Source organism: Fukomys damarensis, unplaced genomic scaffold, assembly GCF_012274545.1.
Source record: "Fukomys damarensis isolate Sample0158 unplaced genomic scaffold, DMR_v1.0_HiC HiC_scaffold_26, whole genome shotgun sequence".
Taxonomy (NCBI): domain Eukaryota; kingdom Metazoa; phylum Chordata; class Mammalia; order Rodentia; family Bathyergidae; genus Fukomys; species Fukomys damarensis.
This window is the reverse complement of record NW_022900938.1, coordinates 23,971,505-23,987,405: the sequence shown is the minus strand read 5'-3', so window position 1 is coordinate 23,987,405 and position 15,901 is coordinate 23,971,505. Positions and strand designations below refer to the sequence as shown.

The following is a 15,901-nucleotide window of genomic DNA, read 5'->3' as shown; positions in this document are numbered from 1 at the left end:
ATATATATGTAGATATAAATAAAGGGGGACAGGGCTGGGAATTTAGTTCAGTGGTGCCGCTGCCTGCCTTGCAAGTGGAAGGTCCCGAGATCCTCAGCCAAAAAGGTTTGGGGGGCAAGCTCTCTCTATGTTGCTCAGGCTAACCTTGAACTTGTAATCCTCCTGTCTCAGCCTACTGAGCTTTGAGACTAGCTCAGGTGCACACTACAGTGTCTGGCTAGCAATAATATTTTAAGACGCTAACTGAGATTGAACAAATTAATTCCTCTAAGCATCAGCTCGCTCCTCTGTATGATGGTAATAAAAATTTGACCTTTCTCAGACAACTGGGATGAGAATTGAAATAAACATGTAAAGCACTTAGCATGTTATCTGTTACCTAGGAAGGGCCCATGCTCGCGAGTGTGTGTGTGTGTGTGTGTGTGTGTGATAAATGAGGTTAAAACAGGCAACCACTGCCCTGACTTCTCTCACTACAGAGACAAGTTTTGTCTGCTTTTGTACTCCATAGACAGTGAATCTCTCTATATCCTTGTTAGTGTCCAGATTTTGGGGGTTGACACTGTAGGCCGATCTGTGTCATTAGCTGCAGTTGTCTTCGCGTTCACTCTCTTTGCTGAACATTATTTTGTAGTGTGAATATATCACATTTTCTTCATCCTGTTGATGATGGCATTTGGGGAGTCTTGGCCACTGTAAATAGTGTAAATAGTGCGTATTCGAGGATGCATCTTTTGGTGAACATGGGCACATATTTCTTTTGGGCACAAACTTAGTAGTGACATAGCAACAAAGGAGCCTGAGGAGGAGCCACTCGGGGGTAGGAGTCACGTGGGGAAGTGGGGAAAAGCAGAAGCCAAGGGAAGAGGGTTTCATGAAAGGAGTGTCCAGTCTGTCAGGTCATTTGTTTTGCTTTCTTTTTCAAACATGTTCTGTCTTCATAGCCATCATCGTATACAGACTGCCATGGACCTGGAAATGCAGCAAGTTTCTGATGAAATCCATCCACGCGGGGTTAAACACCGTTGCTGCCATTCTTGTGATCATCTCCCTGGTGGCTGTTTTTGATAACCGCAAGGCCAGGAACATCCCCAATATGTACAGTCTGCACAGCTGGGTTGGACTGATAGCTGTCATACTCTATTTCTTACAGGTGAGTGTCAGTATATTTATGAAATATAAAAAGTAAAGCAATTCAGAGACTATTGAGGTTTTCTAAGCATTCTTTACAACTTTGCTTCTATTACAACTTTTCTGCGAAGTGGACACTGGAATTGCCGAATTCATAGTCTGTGAGTTGGAATGTGATATTTAAAATATTGACATCTGTAAGTAAGGAAATTGCCTTCTCCTAACATGTAGACGGCCTTGCTCAGACCTTAGGTTCCATGTGCTGACTTTAGGTTCTACCAGTATATGCAAAACTGTAGATTTCTCTTCCATGCTCTCTACCACTTTTCTAGGTTTACTTTTATAAGGGAAGAGATTATAACTTTTTGCTAGATTTCAAAGACACAGTGACTATTTTCCCATTATTCACCCTTTTCTTGTTAAAGGCACACAACCTGAGAGTACTTTAAACCTAATTTTGTAGAGTGTAATAGGCAGTTGGCTGTCCCAGGTCACTGAAATAAAAGTTAATGAGAGTCTTTTGGGTATTCAACTTCATTGAAAAATCTTGGTTCATTATATTGATTTACTTCCCTTCCTTTAGTTAGTATAGTATATACTCAGCTACTTGATTGGAACATCACTGTGAACCTTACTTGTCTATGGGAGATAAGTGGTGTAAAACACTGGAGTGACCCACAAAACCCTAAGGCTTATCCTTTATACGGCTCCCTATAAAAACAGAACCTCTTAGCAGGCAGCTGTCATTTTTCTTCTTCTGAAAGAAAAGTTTCCAAACTTTAAAGCTTACTGAGTTATTTAAGTTTGTGAACGCAGACATGAAGGTAGGGATTGGGAATGAAAAGGAGTTAGACAGAAGGGAGGCACAAACAAAACACTGTATCAACCATAATCTTCCCAATCAAGAAAGAACAAAGAAAATTTCTGTAATTGGATAGCTGAGCGCAGCTCAGATCACCTGTCCTTGGGTTAATTTTTTGCTTGGTATTTTCAGCCTCTGGTTCGCATCTGGGAGGCGTTTTCTTCCCTGCTGCTCCTCTTCGAGAGAAGGATGGCCGGAGCAGGGCCACTAAGGCCTGCCAGTTGCTCTGGGCACCTGTGTGGATACAGGCATCTCTGCAGTTCTCCTTTCATCATTGTTCTTCTTTGAGGCTTCAGTTACCCTGGCTTTGCCTCAGTTTCCTGCACCCTGTCAACATGCAGTGTGCTGCCTTAGCCAGTGCCCTGGGCGGCACTCTGCATATCTCTCTCGTTCATCTGAGGGAGAAATCCCGCACTGATGCCAACGGCACAGCAGGAAATAATAACCTTCCCAGAGTTACCCAGCCACGGCAGAGCTGGGGCTCAGGTCCCGGTCTGTCCAAGTCCTGACCTTCCCCATCTGTACTTCATTCCATGGCTTGCACGATTTCCCCACAATTATCCAGTCTGTGTTTTGAGTCTGTGTTTGAGCACCCTTAGCAGAGACCCCACATCTCCCGGCCCAGTTCATCCATGGCTTTCTGTGAAGCTCTTCATAGGTTGTACATTTTCAGTTTACTGCTGTCTGGATCACCTAGATTGCAAAAAAGTACACCAGCTCTTTGCCTCTGAGTGAATAATTTAAAACAGACTAAATAAAATGCCTATTTTGAGTTAGCTGTATGCCAAGGCATTCTCGGAACATCTGGAAGGATATGTGCCCAAAATATTAAATGTGATTATTTGTAGTTGGCTACATGCTAGTTGATTAATTTTTCTTTTTACTTTTTATATCTAATATTTCTTCAACATATCTATTTCTTGCATAATAATAATAAAGCATAAGTAAATAGTAAAATGAATCAATCAATAAATAATAGATTTTCTGTACCAGGCATGTCTTTTAATTCTGGATCACTAAAAGCCTATTGTACTCTGGTCTACATGTTAATTTGTAAAATTAAGGGATATTGAGGAATTCACAAAAAAGAGAATACTTATTCTAAACTGTATGGCTCTCAATTTGATTCTCAGAGGAATATAAATTTTTAAAGGCCTTCTTAAAAAGAAAAACTTAAAATACAGAAACTAATCACTAAAGAAACTAAAAGAAAACAGCAGGAAAATAAATTAACAAAGACAAAAAAAATCCATGAATAATTTTTTGGTGTCCTGTTGTTGTCACAACACATTACCACACATTTAATGCCATATGAAAACACAAACTTACAACCTCCCAGACAGAAGTCCAGGTTGGTTTGCTTTCTCTGCATAGATCTAACAAGGCCTAATGCAAGGCTCTTGTTGGGCAAATCTAGGATAGAATTAGCTTCCAAGCTAATTGAGGCTGATGGCAGAATCTAAGGCCTTGCAGTTTATAGGACCAAGGCTCTTATTTCTTTGCTGGTTGTCAGATGCAGGTTACCCTTTGCCCTGTCATCTTCTCTCTGTTCCTTGTCCATGGCCCCCTCTCACTAAGCAATGGAGCATCATATCCATCCCACCGGCTTGGAATCCCTATGATTTCTCTTGCTTCTTCCTCTTTTCCTCTTCTCTTCAACCCAACCAGAAGGAGTTCATACGGGTAGATTGGAATGACTCAGTCCAGGTTTATCTCCCAGGTGTAAGACATTAATTATATCTATGAAGTCTCTTTTGTAATATTGTATAATATGTTCACACCATCCAGGAATTATGGCATGGACAACTTGAGGAAGGGCATTATTTGGCCTACCAAGACTTTAAATAAAAAAGAAAAGAAAATATAAGTGAAATAAAAGCGAGTGCATTAAAAATATAATAAGCCATGGCAAGCTTAATTAAGTAAAACCAAAATGGCTTAGGGGCAGAGCATGTACTTAGCATATGAGAAGTCCTGAGTTCAATTCCTAGCACCCACAAAAGTTATGTAGATATAAAAATATTGAGTTCACATATTTTTGTGTATCTTTGAGCTTAATACATAAGTGTCTAAATTAAGCATGGTGAATTAAAATATATTTTTTTACTTTCAAGTAGAGTTAGTATTTGTGTAGTTTTTGTTTAGTCTTTACAATTTGGAGGTGTAAGCCACTACATTGTTAATTAGGATTTTGCCACTACTTTTGTTTTAAATTTCTGGTGTGTATATGCTGTATTCTGTGTAACAAGATATTTTTAAATTTGCCATATTTTATATTAAGATAAATATTTTCAGAACTTGTGAACATGTTTTTGACAGTTGATTTGTTTTCATACAACTTGTACATGAGCATGATGTTTCTTATATCATGACAAGATATCTGCTTATATCCCAACATTATATATATCATGTACCTAACTTTGCCTATTTTCTTTCATATTGAAGCTAATACTACTTTAAAAAATCATATAGATAGATATAGATGGTAATATACTTAAAAACCTTAAAGGAAAAAAAAGGATTATTTTCTTGCAAATAAAAACTACCAGATTTGATCCAAGAAGAATTATAGCTTTTACAGACCAACAACAGTAAGGTCATATGAAATCTGTCACTTACAAAAGACATCTTGTCTGGATGGTTTTAAGGAACAAGTACTTTAACCTATCTCTTTACACTGGAAGAGAGCAAACTCCTTCTAAATGTGGCCCCATTATGTACTACTCATTTGCGCACCTACAGACGGTAGCTCTGATTATAAGCATCTTTACCAACATCTATAAGCATCTTTAGCAAACATCAGATTAAACGGAACTACTTAGGATCTTTCCATCAAAATCACGGGCAAGACACTAATTCTTGCTACGATTGTCATTCAGCTTTACAGTAGAGATTTTAGCTAATGTATAAGATAATGGGAAAAATCTGTTTAAATAATAAGAGAATCTGTGATTAGAGGTCTAAATATAAAAGCCAAAGCTAATAAAGAGAGAAAAAGAAAATTAAGAAATATATAATCTGGCCAGGCGTGGTGCTGCAAGCCTGTAATCCCAGCACTGGGAAAGCTGAGGCAGAAGGATTGCTACAAGCTAAAGGCCAGCTTGGGTTATGCAGTGATCACAAGGCCAGCTTGAACTACAGAAAAACCCAACCAAACAAACAACAACAACAACAAAAAGAAATATATAATCTGTATTGAGCTGGATGTGGTAGCGCATGCCTATGATTTCAGCACTTAGGAGGCTGGTGTCAGGTAGATCACCAGAAGCTCAAGCCCAGCCTGGCCTGCAGAGTAAGTCCAAGGCCAGCCTGAACTACATAGTAAAACTCTGTCTCAAAAAAAGAAGGAAATATATAATCTGCATAACATAAGACAGGGGAGGCCATACATTGGTTGAGAAGAAAACCAAAAGCCATAAAGGAAGTATATATTAAAATAACCATAAAATAGTGGTTTTTCTCTTATAAGATTGACAAACATCCCAGTAATGCTCACTGCTGGCCTGGTGGCAGGAAAGAGTTTTCTTACACTGAAATGGGAAACCACACAATAATGGAATATGGGGGAAATGATATCCTAACCTCTAGTGATTACTCTTTGACCTGGTAATCCCACATTATGGGCTTCCATGGAACATTGCACAGACTAGAAGTGGGCAGCAATTTTGTCAGTATGGGAACAGTTCGATTATTTGTGGAAAATTCATATTTTTGGATATTATACAGCTGCTACAAAAAATGTAGGTATAGTTATTGACTAAGGGAAAAATTTATAATATGTTCTACAGTATAAAAACACCAAGCCAGGCCCAACAGGGCACACCTGTAATTCCAGCACTCTGAGAGGCCAAGGCAGGAAGCAAGTTGGAGGTCAGTTTGGGCAACTTAGTAAGACTGTCAAAACTTTAAAAAAAATTGTTTAAAGGGCTGGGGATGTGGCTCAGTGGTGGAATGCCCCTGGGCTTGATCGCTGCAGAAAGACTCAGAGAGGCAGAGACAGAGAGAAGGGAGAGGAAAGGAGAGGAGGAGAGAAAGAAAGAACAAAAGAAAAGAAAAGAGGGAGAGAAGGAAAGAAAGAGAGGGAGAAAGGAAAGAAGGCAAGAAAGAAGAAAGAATAAAAGAGAGAGAAAGAAAGAAGGAAAGAAAGAAAGAAAGGGAAGGGGGGAAATTGTATAAAGTTGCTACCAACATAGGATGAGATTGGTTGGAGAAATTATTAAATTTTAAATATATCTAGTTTTATTTTCTTGAGCATGTGACTTTTTAAAATTGAGTTTATTGGTACTTTTTAGGTATATAGTACAGTTACATTCATCCTTGAACATGTGACTCGTTTTAAAAATAGTCAAGTCACTATCTCTATATATATATCTGTCTATTTAATACAGATACACACACACACACACACACACACACACATTTTTTTTTTTGTCACTAAATAAGCACACAGCATCCCCTCCCTGCAGGTGGTGGTACTCAGGCTTGGCAACTTCTGGATGTGCATTCGGGAGCCAGGCGACTAGTCTGTAGTCCCTTTCTAGGAAAGCCTTATACCTTTGTTGTGTCAAAGCTGTTTTTAGGTTGATTGCATTGCCTCTCAGGCGTGCTCAGGTAGAAATTAAGTGAAATGATGTTTCCTTTCCTGGTAGAAAGAAACCATTTCTAAGTTTGCTGTTTTCATTTTTGATAGGAGCAAAACTACCTTCCTTTTTAAGATTTCAGATTTCTACCCCCATAGTTTTAGCTGCAAAAATGTCGCAAAGATATGCTTTGACAAAGATAGTATTTTAAACCTGTCAATTTTTGTTGTCGTCGTCGTCGTTGTTGTTGTTGTTACCGGGGATCAAGCTCAGGATCTTACACTTGCCAGACAGGCACTGTGCCACTGAGTTACATCCCCAGTTCTTTCCTGTCAAATTTACAAATTAAGTTAAAAGTAAAAAAGGGAAGCAGTTTCACTTTCTGAGTGGAGTTGAATTCTCCCCCAGCAGTGGTTCTTGGAGCTGTCACTTGTGGGTGGAGAGAGGATGTTCCAGTCCCAGACAGCAGTTTGCACTGCTATACACTTCAGTCACAAAATCTAGTTTTGTTCTCTCTCAGCCCAGCTCAAGAAACAAAGCTACCATAGAGCGTGAAGAGCATGAGAGAGATTTTCAAGATTAGGTCCTCTGTCTTTAGTACTGTGGAGGACTTGAGTTAGCCATTGTATAAAATCAGGGTTTACCTACCAAAGGAACCCAGGGTCTGAGTTATTTCGGCTAACAAAACAAAATAGAAGGAGGCAAACAATATCCAAAACAGTTGAAAGGTCTCACCCCTCCTCAATGGACTGTAAACATTTCAAGGGCAGAATTCGTGAGATTTAGTCTCTGGGGTGTAAGTCTATTGTGTGTTTATAAAAGTTATGAGTCTTTGTAATAAAATGAATTTCCACGATTCCAATCCAAACTAATTTTAAAAACATAAAAGCTTCACCTACATGCTCACCCCTTAAATCCACTTTTCTTTACACACCCCAACCCCTGCAGGTAACTAGTCTTACGTTTTGCTTTGTTTTGTCTTGTTTTCCCTCACGCTCTGATTTTCTTTATACATGTACCACATACGTGGTTGTGGTTTATATCAAGAATGTCCTCCAAAGGCCTCACACAGTCATCGGCAGTGCTTTTGGAAGAGGATTGGACCATGACGTTCCTGTTGCTAACTTGCTGTTAGGAGATGGGGCCTTGTCTGGAGAGGCCTTTGCTGAAGATGTGACTTGAAAGGGCGTAGCTCCCTCCCCGCACCTCCCTTTTGCTCTGTGCTTCCTGGTTACCATGAGTTGGTCATCTTTTCTCTGCCTGTCCCTTCCACCATGTTGTTGGTCCTATGGAACCAGCCAACCATGGACTATAACCATGAGTTCCTTTTGTGAGTGTCAGGTACTATGTCTTAGAGACAAAAAAGTGGCTCAGACATATTTTGATCCAATAAACTGAATTACTGTATCAACAACATATTAAACATATTGTTTAATTTTGCCTTTTAACTTTAAAAAAGTCTCATACTAAATATTCTATTGTGACTTTTTAAAAAATGCATTTTTTATTGGTACATTTTATGTATAAATATGATGACATCATTGGGAATTTGTACCTGTATATGATATATCTTGGTTCTTTAAAAACTTAAGTGATTCAACTATATTGATTCCTCTAGCTGTAGTCTATGCATATTTACTTTTGTATTCTACTTTATAAATATACTACAGACTTACCCATACTTCTGCTATTAGACATTTGAGTTGTTTTCCTGTTACAAACAATGCTGCATTGAACATCTGGGGAGGACTTCCCTGAGCATACACCTATGCTCAAACTGAAAGAATAGTGTCAAATTGGTTCCCAACATGGTTGACCCCAGATATTTTCCTGCCAGGAGCATTTTAGTTTTCCTATATGACACATCCTTGTCAGCATGAATCCTCTTCAAACTTTTCAATTATTGTATACAAGCAGGTATCAAATGATATCTTCTTGTGAAGTCAGTCTTCACTCATTTTCTCTTCCCTCTCTCTCTTTTTTTTTTTTTTTTTTTTTTTTTTTGAGACAGGGTCTCACTATGTAGGCTATCCTTGAACTCACTGTGTAGCCTAGGCTGGCCTCGAAGTTGAGGTAATCTGCCTGCCTCATCCTCTCAAGTGCTAGGATTACAGGCATGCGCCACCTCACCTGGCTCATTTTCTCTTGTAAAATATACCTGTTTGTCTTTCATCCATTTTAAAAATATGCTGTTTCTTTTTCTTAAAGGTTTGTAAGAATTCAATAGTTTGAATCTTGCATTTTCTCACTTTTGTTAGTATTTATTGATAAAGAGAAATTCTCAATTTCAGTACAACCAAATTAATCATTTTTTAAAATCTAAGGTTATCTTCTTTTAGTTTTTTTTTTTTTTGGTGACTTTTTAATGAAACCCTTCCCTACCCTGAGGGCAAAACAGTCTCTTATGCTTCTTATTAAGAATATTAATGTTTTGTCTTTGATATTTAAGTGTTCCATTCATCTGGAATTTACTTTAGTTCATGATGTCATTTTTTACCCCAGCTTCACTTTTCTCCAAATGGGTAAGTTCTTTTCCCAGCACCATTTACTGAATCATCCCTCCTCTTGCCTTTTATCTGCAATGATAATTCTGTTGTATATTTTTCCTCTACACTCTAGTCAGCATAGGAGGAGTTGAGGCACACAAGAGTATTGAAGTATGTAAGCGTGTATGAGTAAGGAGGTCGAGGGCTGGGGATGTAGTTCAGTATTAGAGTGCTTGCCTACATGGAGAAGGAGACAGAGGAGGAAGAGGAGGATGAGGAGGAGAGGAATGGGGAGTGCAGGGGCCGAGAGAGGAGGAGGAGAAAGAGGAGGTGAAGAGGGCAGAGAAGGAGAAGAAAGAATATCAGACTGATTCTTATTTTAACATTTCTAATATTTTACTATTTAATACGGGTGCTTCACGTTTCTTCCTAGCTCTGTAAACAGGTTTTGTTTTTCTTTTTAATTCATGAATGAGAGTGGAATTTTATTGGATGCTTCTTCTGTGTCTGTTGGGATGGATATAGTTTCCCTTTTTTTACTGTCTTAATGTAGCCAATCACATCCATTGGCTGTCTTTTAAAACATACCCAGTTATCTCAAGATTATTTGTGCTCTCTGAAATATCTGTGTTTTATAACTTTTTGGCTTTTGTTCACTGGGAGGAATGTTGGCTCCTAGCCTCTTCCTGGCTCATATCTAGAAAATAGGAAGCGTTGGGTTTTTTTGTTTGTTTGTTTTAGAACACAGGATTTTCAATCAGGGAGACTTCAGTTTGAGTCAGATTTATCCACTTGGTAGCTGGTGAGAACATGTTATTTAACCTTTATGGTTGAGTATGGTGAGTATGACGCATGTTTTTCCTTTTTAAAAAGTATTTCTTTTAGCCAGGCATGGTGGCACACACATGTAATACCAGCTATTTGGGAAACTGAGGTAGGAGGATATCAAGTTTGAGGCCAGCCTGTAAAATTTATCAGGATCCAATCACAAAACCAAAATGAAATAAAATAAGACTGTGGACGTAACTCAGTGACAGAGGTCTTGCCTGGCGTGCATGAGACCCCAGGTTCAATTCCCAGTACCCTCCCCCAAAAGGGAATTTCCTTTTGTTAATGAGTGAAGTAAGATTTAAATTGCTGAAGGATTATGTAAGCAAAATTCTGACTTCTTACCTCCTTAGATCATTGAGCCCTTCAGATTTATAAGATATGCATGATGAATCATGGAGAAAACATTAGAGATCTTAGGAATAAAAGTAGTCAGGAGAACACAAATATGAGAAATATATATTTCTATGGGCAAGTCACAGAAAAGACTGATGGTGCCTTACTCATAGAAATATACTTGTGTTAAATTCCTGACAGTCATTTAGCTGAGCCACAATTTCAAATAGAAAACACAGCATGGACATCAGGCAGTTTGCCCATCAATACTAACAGAATCACTGGAGAATTAGGAAGATTTGAACCACCAAAGGGAATCTTCTGAACCACTCCTAATGTCTTCAGGCAATTGTGGTATTGAGTGGACAAAAAAACATGCACACAAACCTATCAATGGCATTTTATTACCAACTCCAAATGTATTTTGGGCTTTGGTACCTTCTACTGCCACTCCCTTTAGTCTTTGGATCTCAGTCAGGAAGGTTGAACAATGATGTCAATGTTTTTCTTCCTGCCATGGCTTTTTTTTTTTTTTTCAAGTTATTTTAAATTGGTAGATCCTAAATCAGCACTTGAAAAAAATTTCTCTTTAAGCTCAGTAATCCAGTATCTGCTAAGTCATCTTAATTTTCCTGAAGAGACTATTATTGGCTCGGGGATATGAGGCAAACTACACAGAACTGTAGAAGTATAACTGACTTTATTTGATATCCCACTAAGGACTTAATAATTAAGGAAATGGAGATAACTTTTCTGCAGAATTCATTTTCCCCTTGTGAAACAGAATTCTCATCTTCTTTCTACATAGCTTTGTAGGCTGAACTAACTGAATTATGCATTCTAACATGTTTGGTTTTAGCGATTTAAAAAAATCTTTTACTTCCCTTTCTACTTGGCAACCTTAGGAAACTGATAAAAACAAGTGCTGTAGCCCTGATAATATTGAAAGAAAGAAAGAAAGGAGGAAAGAAGGAAAGGAGGGAGGGTGGGAAGAAAGAAAGGTAGGCTCATATAGAGAACTGAATAACTTCTGTTATATATTTAACATAGAATATTGATAATTAAAATAATAAACTAGTTAAACATGTGTTGAAATGAAATGATCTACTGTTAAGGACAAAAAGCAAGGTGTAGAACAGTATGCGTAGTAGGGTCCCATTTATGCGTTGAAAGAGACATATATAACATACAGTATGCTTATACAGGCATTTTCTGGTAGGGTACATAAGTAGGTGATTATCATAGGTGTTACCTCTGGATCGTGGAACTGGAGTAAGGAAACGTTTTTCATTTTTATGCCCCTTAGTTTCTATGTAAAGGGTTTTCCATTTTTCATATATTGCTTTTACAATATATATTTTATAATATAAAAATTTATAATTATATTTTATAATAATATAAATGTAGTTAAAACTTACAATTGAATGATAACCTTTGCACTTTTTGGTGTTTAGCTTGTCCTCGGTTTTTGCATCTTTCTGCTTCCTTGGGCTCCACTTTCTCTCCGAGCAATCGCCATGCCCATACATGTTTATTCTGGACTTTTCCTCTTTGGAACAGTGATTGCAACAGTCTTGATGGGAGTGACAGAGAAGCTGATTTTTCTGTAAGTTGCACAGTCTTCCTAATCACATTATTTTAGCTTTAAAATTTTCAAACTTGTTCACTACAAAAATGTGCTTTAAATGAAGCAATATTTAATGTTAAAGAAATTTAGCTTTAACATAGCTATTTTTAAAATAATTATATCATACATGTAATATGGCATTACTAAAAGTTAGCAGGACTACTCACACAAAACACAAATTGAAATTATACATTACCTTTCAATCTTTGGTATGCATGTTTTTATATTATTTGTAATTATAGTATACATGCATTTTTGTTTTTTGTTTTTTTGTTGTTGTTTTTTTCTGGACTTTGCACTTGCGAAGCAGGCATCCCCAGCTACATCCATTTTTGTTTCATCTTCTTTTTCAGTTTTTAAGTGACACATGTGTTCCAAGTGCTATGTTAATTTCATAGTTAGGATTTTTAACAATTTTGTAATATCCCAGTGTATGAGTTATTGCATAATTTAAGTTTATTTTTAATATGAAGTGTTAAAGGAATTTACATTCAAGCTGTATTCCTAGATGAATTCAATACTGTGTTGCATGGTGTTATATCATCCTATTTGTAATGGATACAACTCTCTCTCTTTTTTTTTTTTCAGGCCAAATAATCTATACAGTTCATTCCCACCAGAAGGCATTTTTGCAAATACCCTTGGTCTTCTGATTTTGTTGTTTGGTGTCCTCATTTTTTGGATTGCCACCAGACCACAATGGAAACGTCCTAAAGAACCCGATTCCTCCATTCTGCAGTCAAGGGGAGGTGCTGTAGAGGGAATGGAAGGCACCTTAACAGTGAGCTTGGGTGGCAACATGGACAAATCCGATTCAGAGTTAAACAATGAAGTAGCAGCCAGGAAGAGAAACTTGGGCCTTGATGAGGCCGGCCAGAGGTCTACCATGTAAACTCTCATTGCACCATGTAACTTCAGATTTTAAAATGTAGCTATATAAATAAGTAGTCATACAGTTTAGCTTTTCCTGCTTAGTCATAAGATGACTGAGATACATGGTGTCAGTGTTTGTTGTAATCACCAAGGAGGATTTCTTGAAAGAGTCTGAATTGATTAAAGTCTGTGAACTTACCTGATTTGGAAAGGACATGATCGATATAAATAATACTAGATATAAATTGGGTTTATGTTCATCTTTCTTACTGAGGACAAAAGCATTATCACAGTGCCTTTCATGGAGCAGGTGTTCAAACTGTGTCTGTCAGTGGGTTGATTTGACAAACTAACAGCACCCCTGACCTCATGTCAATCATTTCCTATTAATTCTGGGAGCCTGGTGATTTCAGAACTAGGCAGAATCAGCCATAAAGTTTTAAAATCAGATCACCAATACTGGGGACAGGGTTTAGATAATTATCCTACACAAATATCACAACAGAAAAAAGTCTTTGGGAAAACCACTAGTTCCCTTTCTCTGTGGCAGACTTCTACTTCCTCCTCAGCTGGTTTGAGCTCAGATTGGCTCTGGATGCCAGGGTTTATATTAGGATATTTTGGAACAGTCCTTTGGTTCATCGATAGTTGAAGAGATCGTCTTTGGACAGACTGAAGATTTTCCAAAATTCAGCTTAGCCTCAAGACTTCCAAAGCTGGTGTACTTTACAGTCCAGATTCTAAACCTCTTAGTATGAAAATATGCCTGAATGCTTAAGCAACATACGTCACTCTCCAAAACTCAAAGAATAATTTTCCCGTAGTCTCTGTTTTTGTTTTTGTTTTTAATTAAAATACTTACCTGGCACTCTAGCTTCTGACTATACACTCTTCTAAGCTCTTTATAATTATCTCTCTCCACCTCTAGACAGACTTTCGGAGGTGGGTACTATCCCCATTTTGCAAGTGAGAGATCTTAAACTTGGAGTAATTGGTAAACCAACCCAGTGTCACACAGCTCATAAGCAATGGGACTGACATTCAAATACTGGCAGTCTGTCTCCTCAGTCCATGCTGCTAACCTTTTCACTCTGCTGCTTCTCTGATTTGTACTAATTTACATCACTTTTACTCACCCTTGGATAAATCTCAGTTGCTGGAGTGGGGTGGAATGGAGGTGTGAAGGAGGCTTTTCCCTTTGACTCTTCCAGTGAGACCTCCCAGGTAGCCCAGGAAAAGGAGTCTCCTACTCCTGGATATAGATCAAGGGTCCTCTGCCACCGCTGCAAGTCATAGCCTGCCTTGATGCCCAGTGAACCTTAACATTGTGTCTTGACAGAAGGATTTGGGAAAGCACATCTGCAGTTTTCAAGATTAAATAATTAATATTTGTCCTCTGGGATTTGGAAAGACAGTAGTGGGGATTAAACTGGGGCCTCCTACATGCTAGACAAATAGTCTGCCACTGAGCTACGACCCCAGCTCTTTAGGATCTTAGCTCCTGAACAACTTTGCAGCTGCAGAGACCTAGCTCATTTCCCTGGGGCTACAGCCAGCATGCTTCCTGACTTTCATCAAATTTTAAGGGACATTTTTAGCCATGGGTCCTTAGTGATTAATTAAGGCTTAGAGATGGTAACTTTTCTGGCATGGGAATCTCTGTCTAGGCTCTAAGCTGACACGAAACCTAGAGTAGCATCTATGCTGAAATGATGTGTTTGGGGCTTTGGTTGGTTTTCAGCTTCCATGCAATTTTATTTTATTTTTTAATTTTTATTTTGTGTTTGGTACCTGGGATCAAACACAGGTCCCTGCACTTGCAAAGCAGGCGGCAGAAACACTGAGCCAAATCCCCAGCCCTTCCATGCAATTTTAAACCGAAGCATTGAAAGTGGATGTGATGGCCAAGGCAAGAGGATCATTTGAGCTCAGAAATTTGAAGCCAACCTGGGCAACATAGTAAGACTCTATCTCTTAAAAACAACAACAACAAATAGAACACTGCAGCATTTTATTGTGCATAAGAACCTGACAGTTTGCACCAAATAGTTAACATTTTTGGGTGCTTCAAGGGCTTCCTTTTAGGTAATTGGCTATTATTTCCAGAGGCTGAATACATATCACACTCTATCATATCCCTTAAACTTTATCAAGAACCACTTAGGATTCCCTTATTGCAACACTGTTTGATTGTTTGTTTTTCTTATCTAATTAATTATATTTCCAAACGTGTTAATCATGTCAGAAGGATGCCAAGTGCCCAGCCCAAGACCAGGTGTCTAGCAGCACAATTACATTCAGTATGAATGTTAAGCGGTTGCTAAGTAGTTGCATGGTCACCTGCAAATATAGTTTGATAAATGGGTGTTTCATTGCATAGAAGTGCACAAGCTTCCATGGTTTCTTTGGGGTGAGAGGAAGATAGTGACTGAGTCTCAAGAATCGAGGCACCATGCCTTTTTTATGTAGGCCAAGAAAGAGGTTATCAGTGTAAAGCTAATTACTTGGCACTAGAATAGAACCATTGCAGAGTCTTTGAGTGCCCCTCATCTCAGCCCTTTATTTTCTCTCAAGCAGGCTGTGAGGGTAATCTTACAGATATTATAGGAAGTTCTTTCTTTTTTCAGCCCTTATAAAAAGGATGCATAATAAAATATATCTAGAAAACCTTTCTATTTGAGACTTGCCTTTTAATGGGCTTTCTTTTCTAATGATAATTGCACCTTTATCTTTCAAAAGCTAATATTTCCTACCTAAAACATCTCCCCCAAAAATATCGCATTAAAAAGCCCACAAAGAATAGGGGAGAAGAAAGACTTAGGTATCAATTCCAAAACAGTGATTGAAGCCTCTAAAATAATTATAGCTTATATCATCTGTATAGATAATCTGGCTTGGCTTACCCCATAATCTAATTTCAGAAAAGAAAGCTTTATTTTAACACTCATCTAAGTCAACATGAAAGGCTTTTCTCTTGACAGGTTTATTGAGAAACTCAAATGAATATACTTTATTGAATTAATGTCATCAAAAGTGTACAGTTTCCTGTGCTTGTGTCAAACTGAATCCACCCTCCAGAGCACTTTCTTTACATATAGGGCTTCATTTAAGCTGTGCTATTTAGAAATAGCATCTCAGACCTTACAATGAAATGACAAAGAAGGCAATTGCACTTTTT

At 38.0% G+C, this 15,901-nt stretch overlaps 1 protein-coding gene across 1 annotated transcript in view; it reads left to right on the top strand.

Moving 5' to 3' along the window:
* Positions 1 to 15,491, top strand: part of LOC104850145 (cytochrome b reductase 1) — a 26,819-nt gene extending 11,328 nt beyond the window's left edge. Inside the window, exons 2-4 of the mRNA XM_010606980.2 lie at positions 945 to 1,153; positions 11,678 to 11,829; positions 12,439 to 15,491. Of these exons, the coding sequence (XP_010605282.1) occupies positions 945 to 1,153; positions 11,678 to 11,829; positions 12,439 to 12,742 (665 nt within the window). The 3' untranslated portion in view covers positions 12,743 to 15,491. The remainder of the gene's footprint in view (positions 1 to 944; positions 1,154 to 11,677; positions 11,830 to 12,438) is intronic.
* Positions 15,492 to 15,901: the final 410 nt, after the last annotated feature.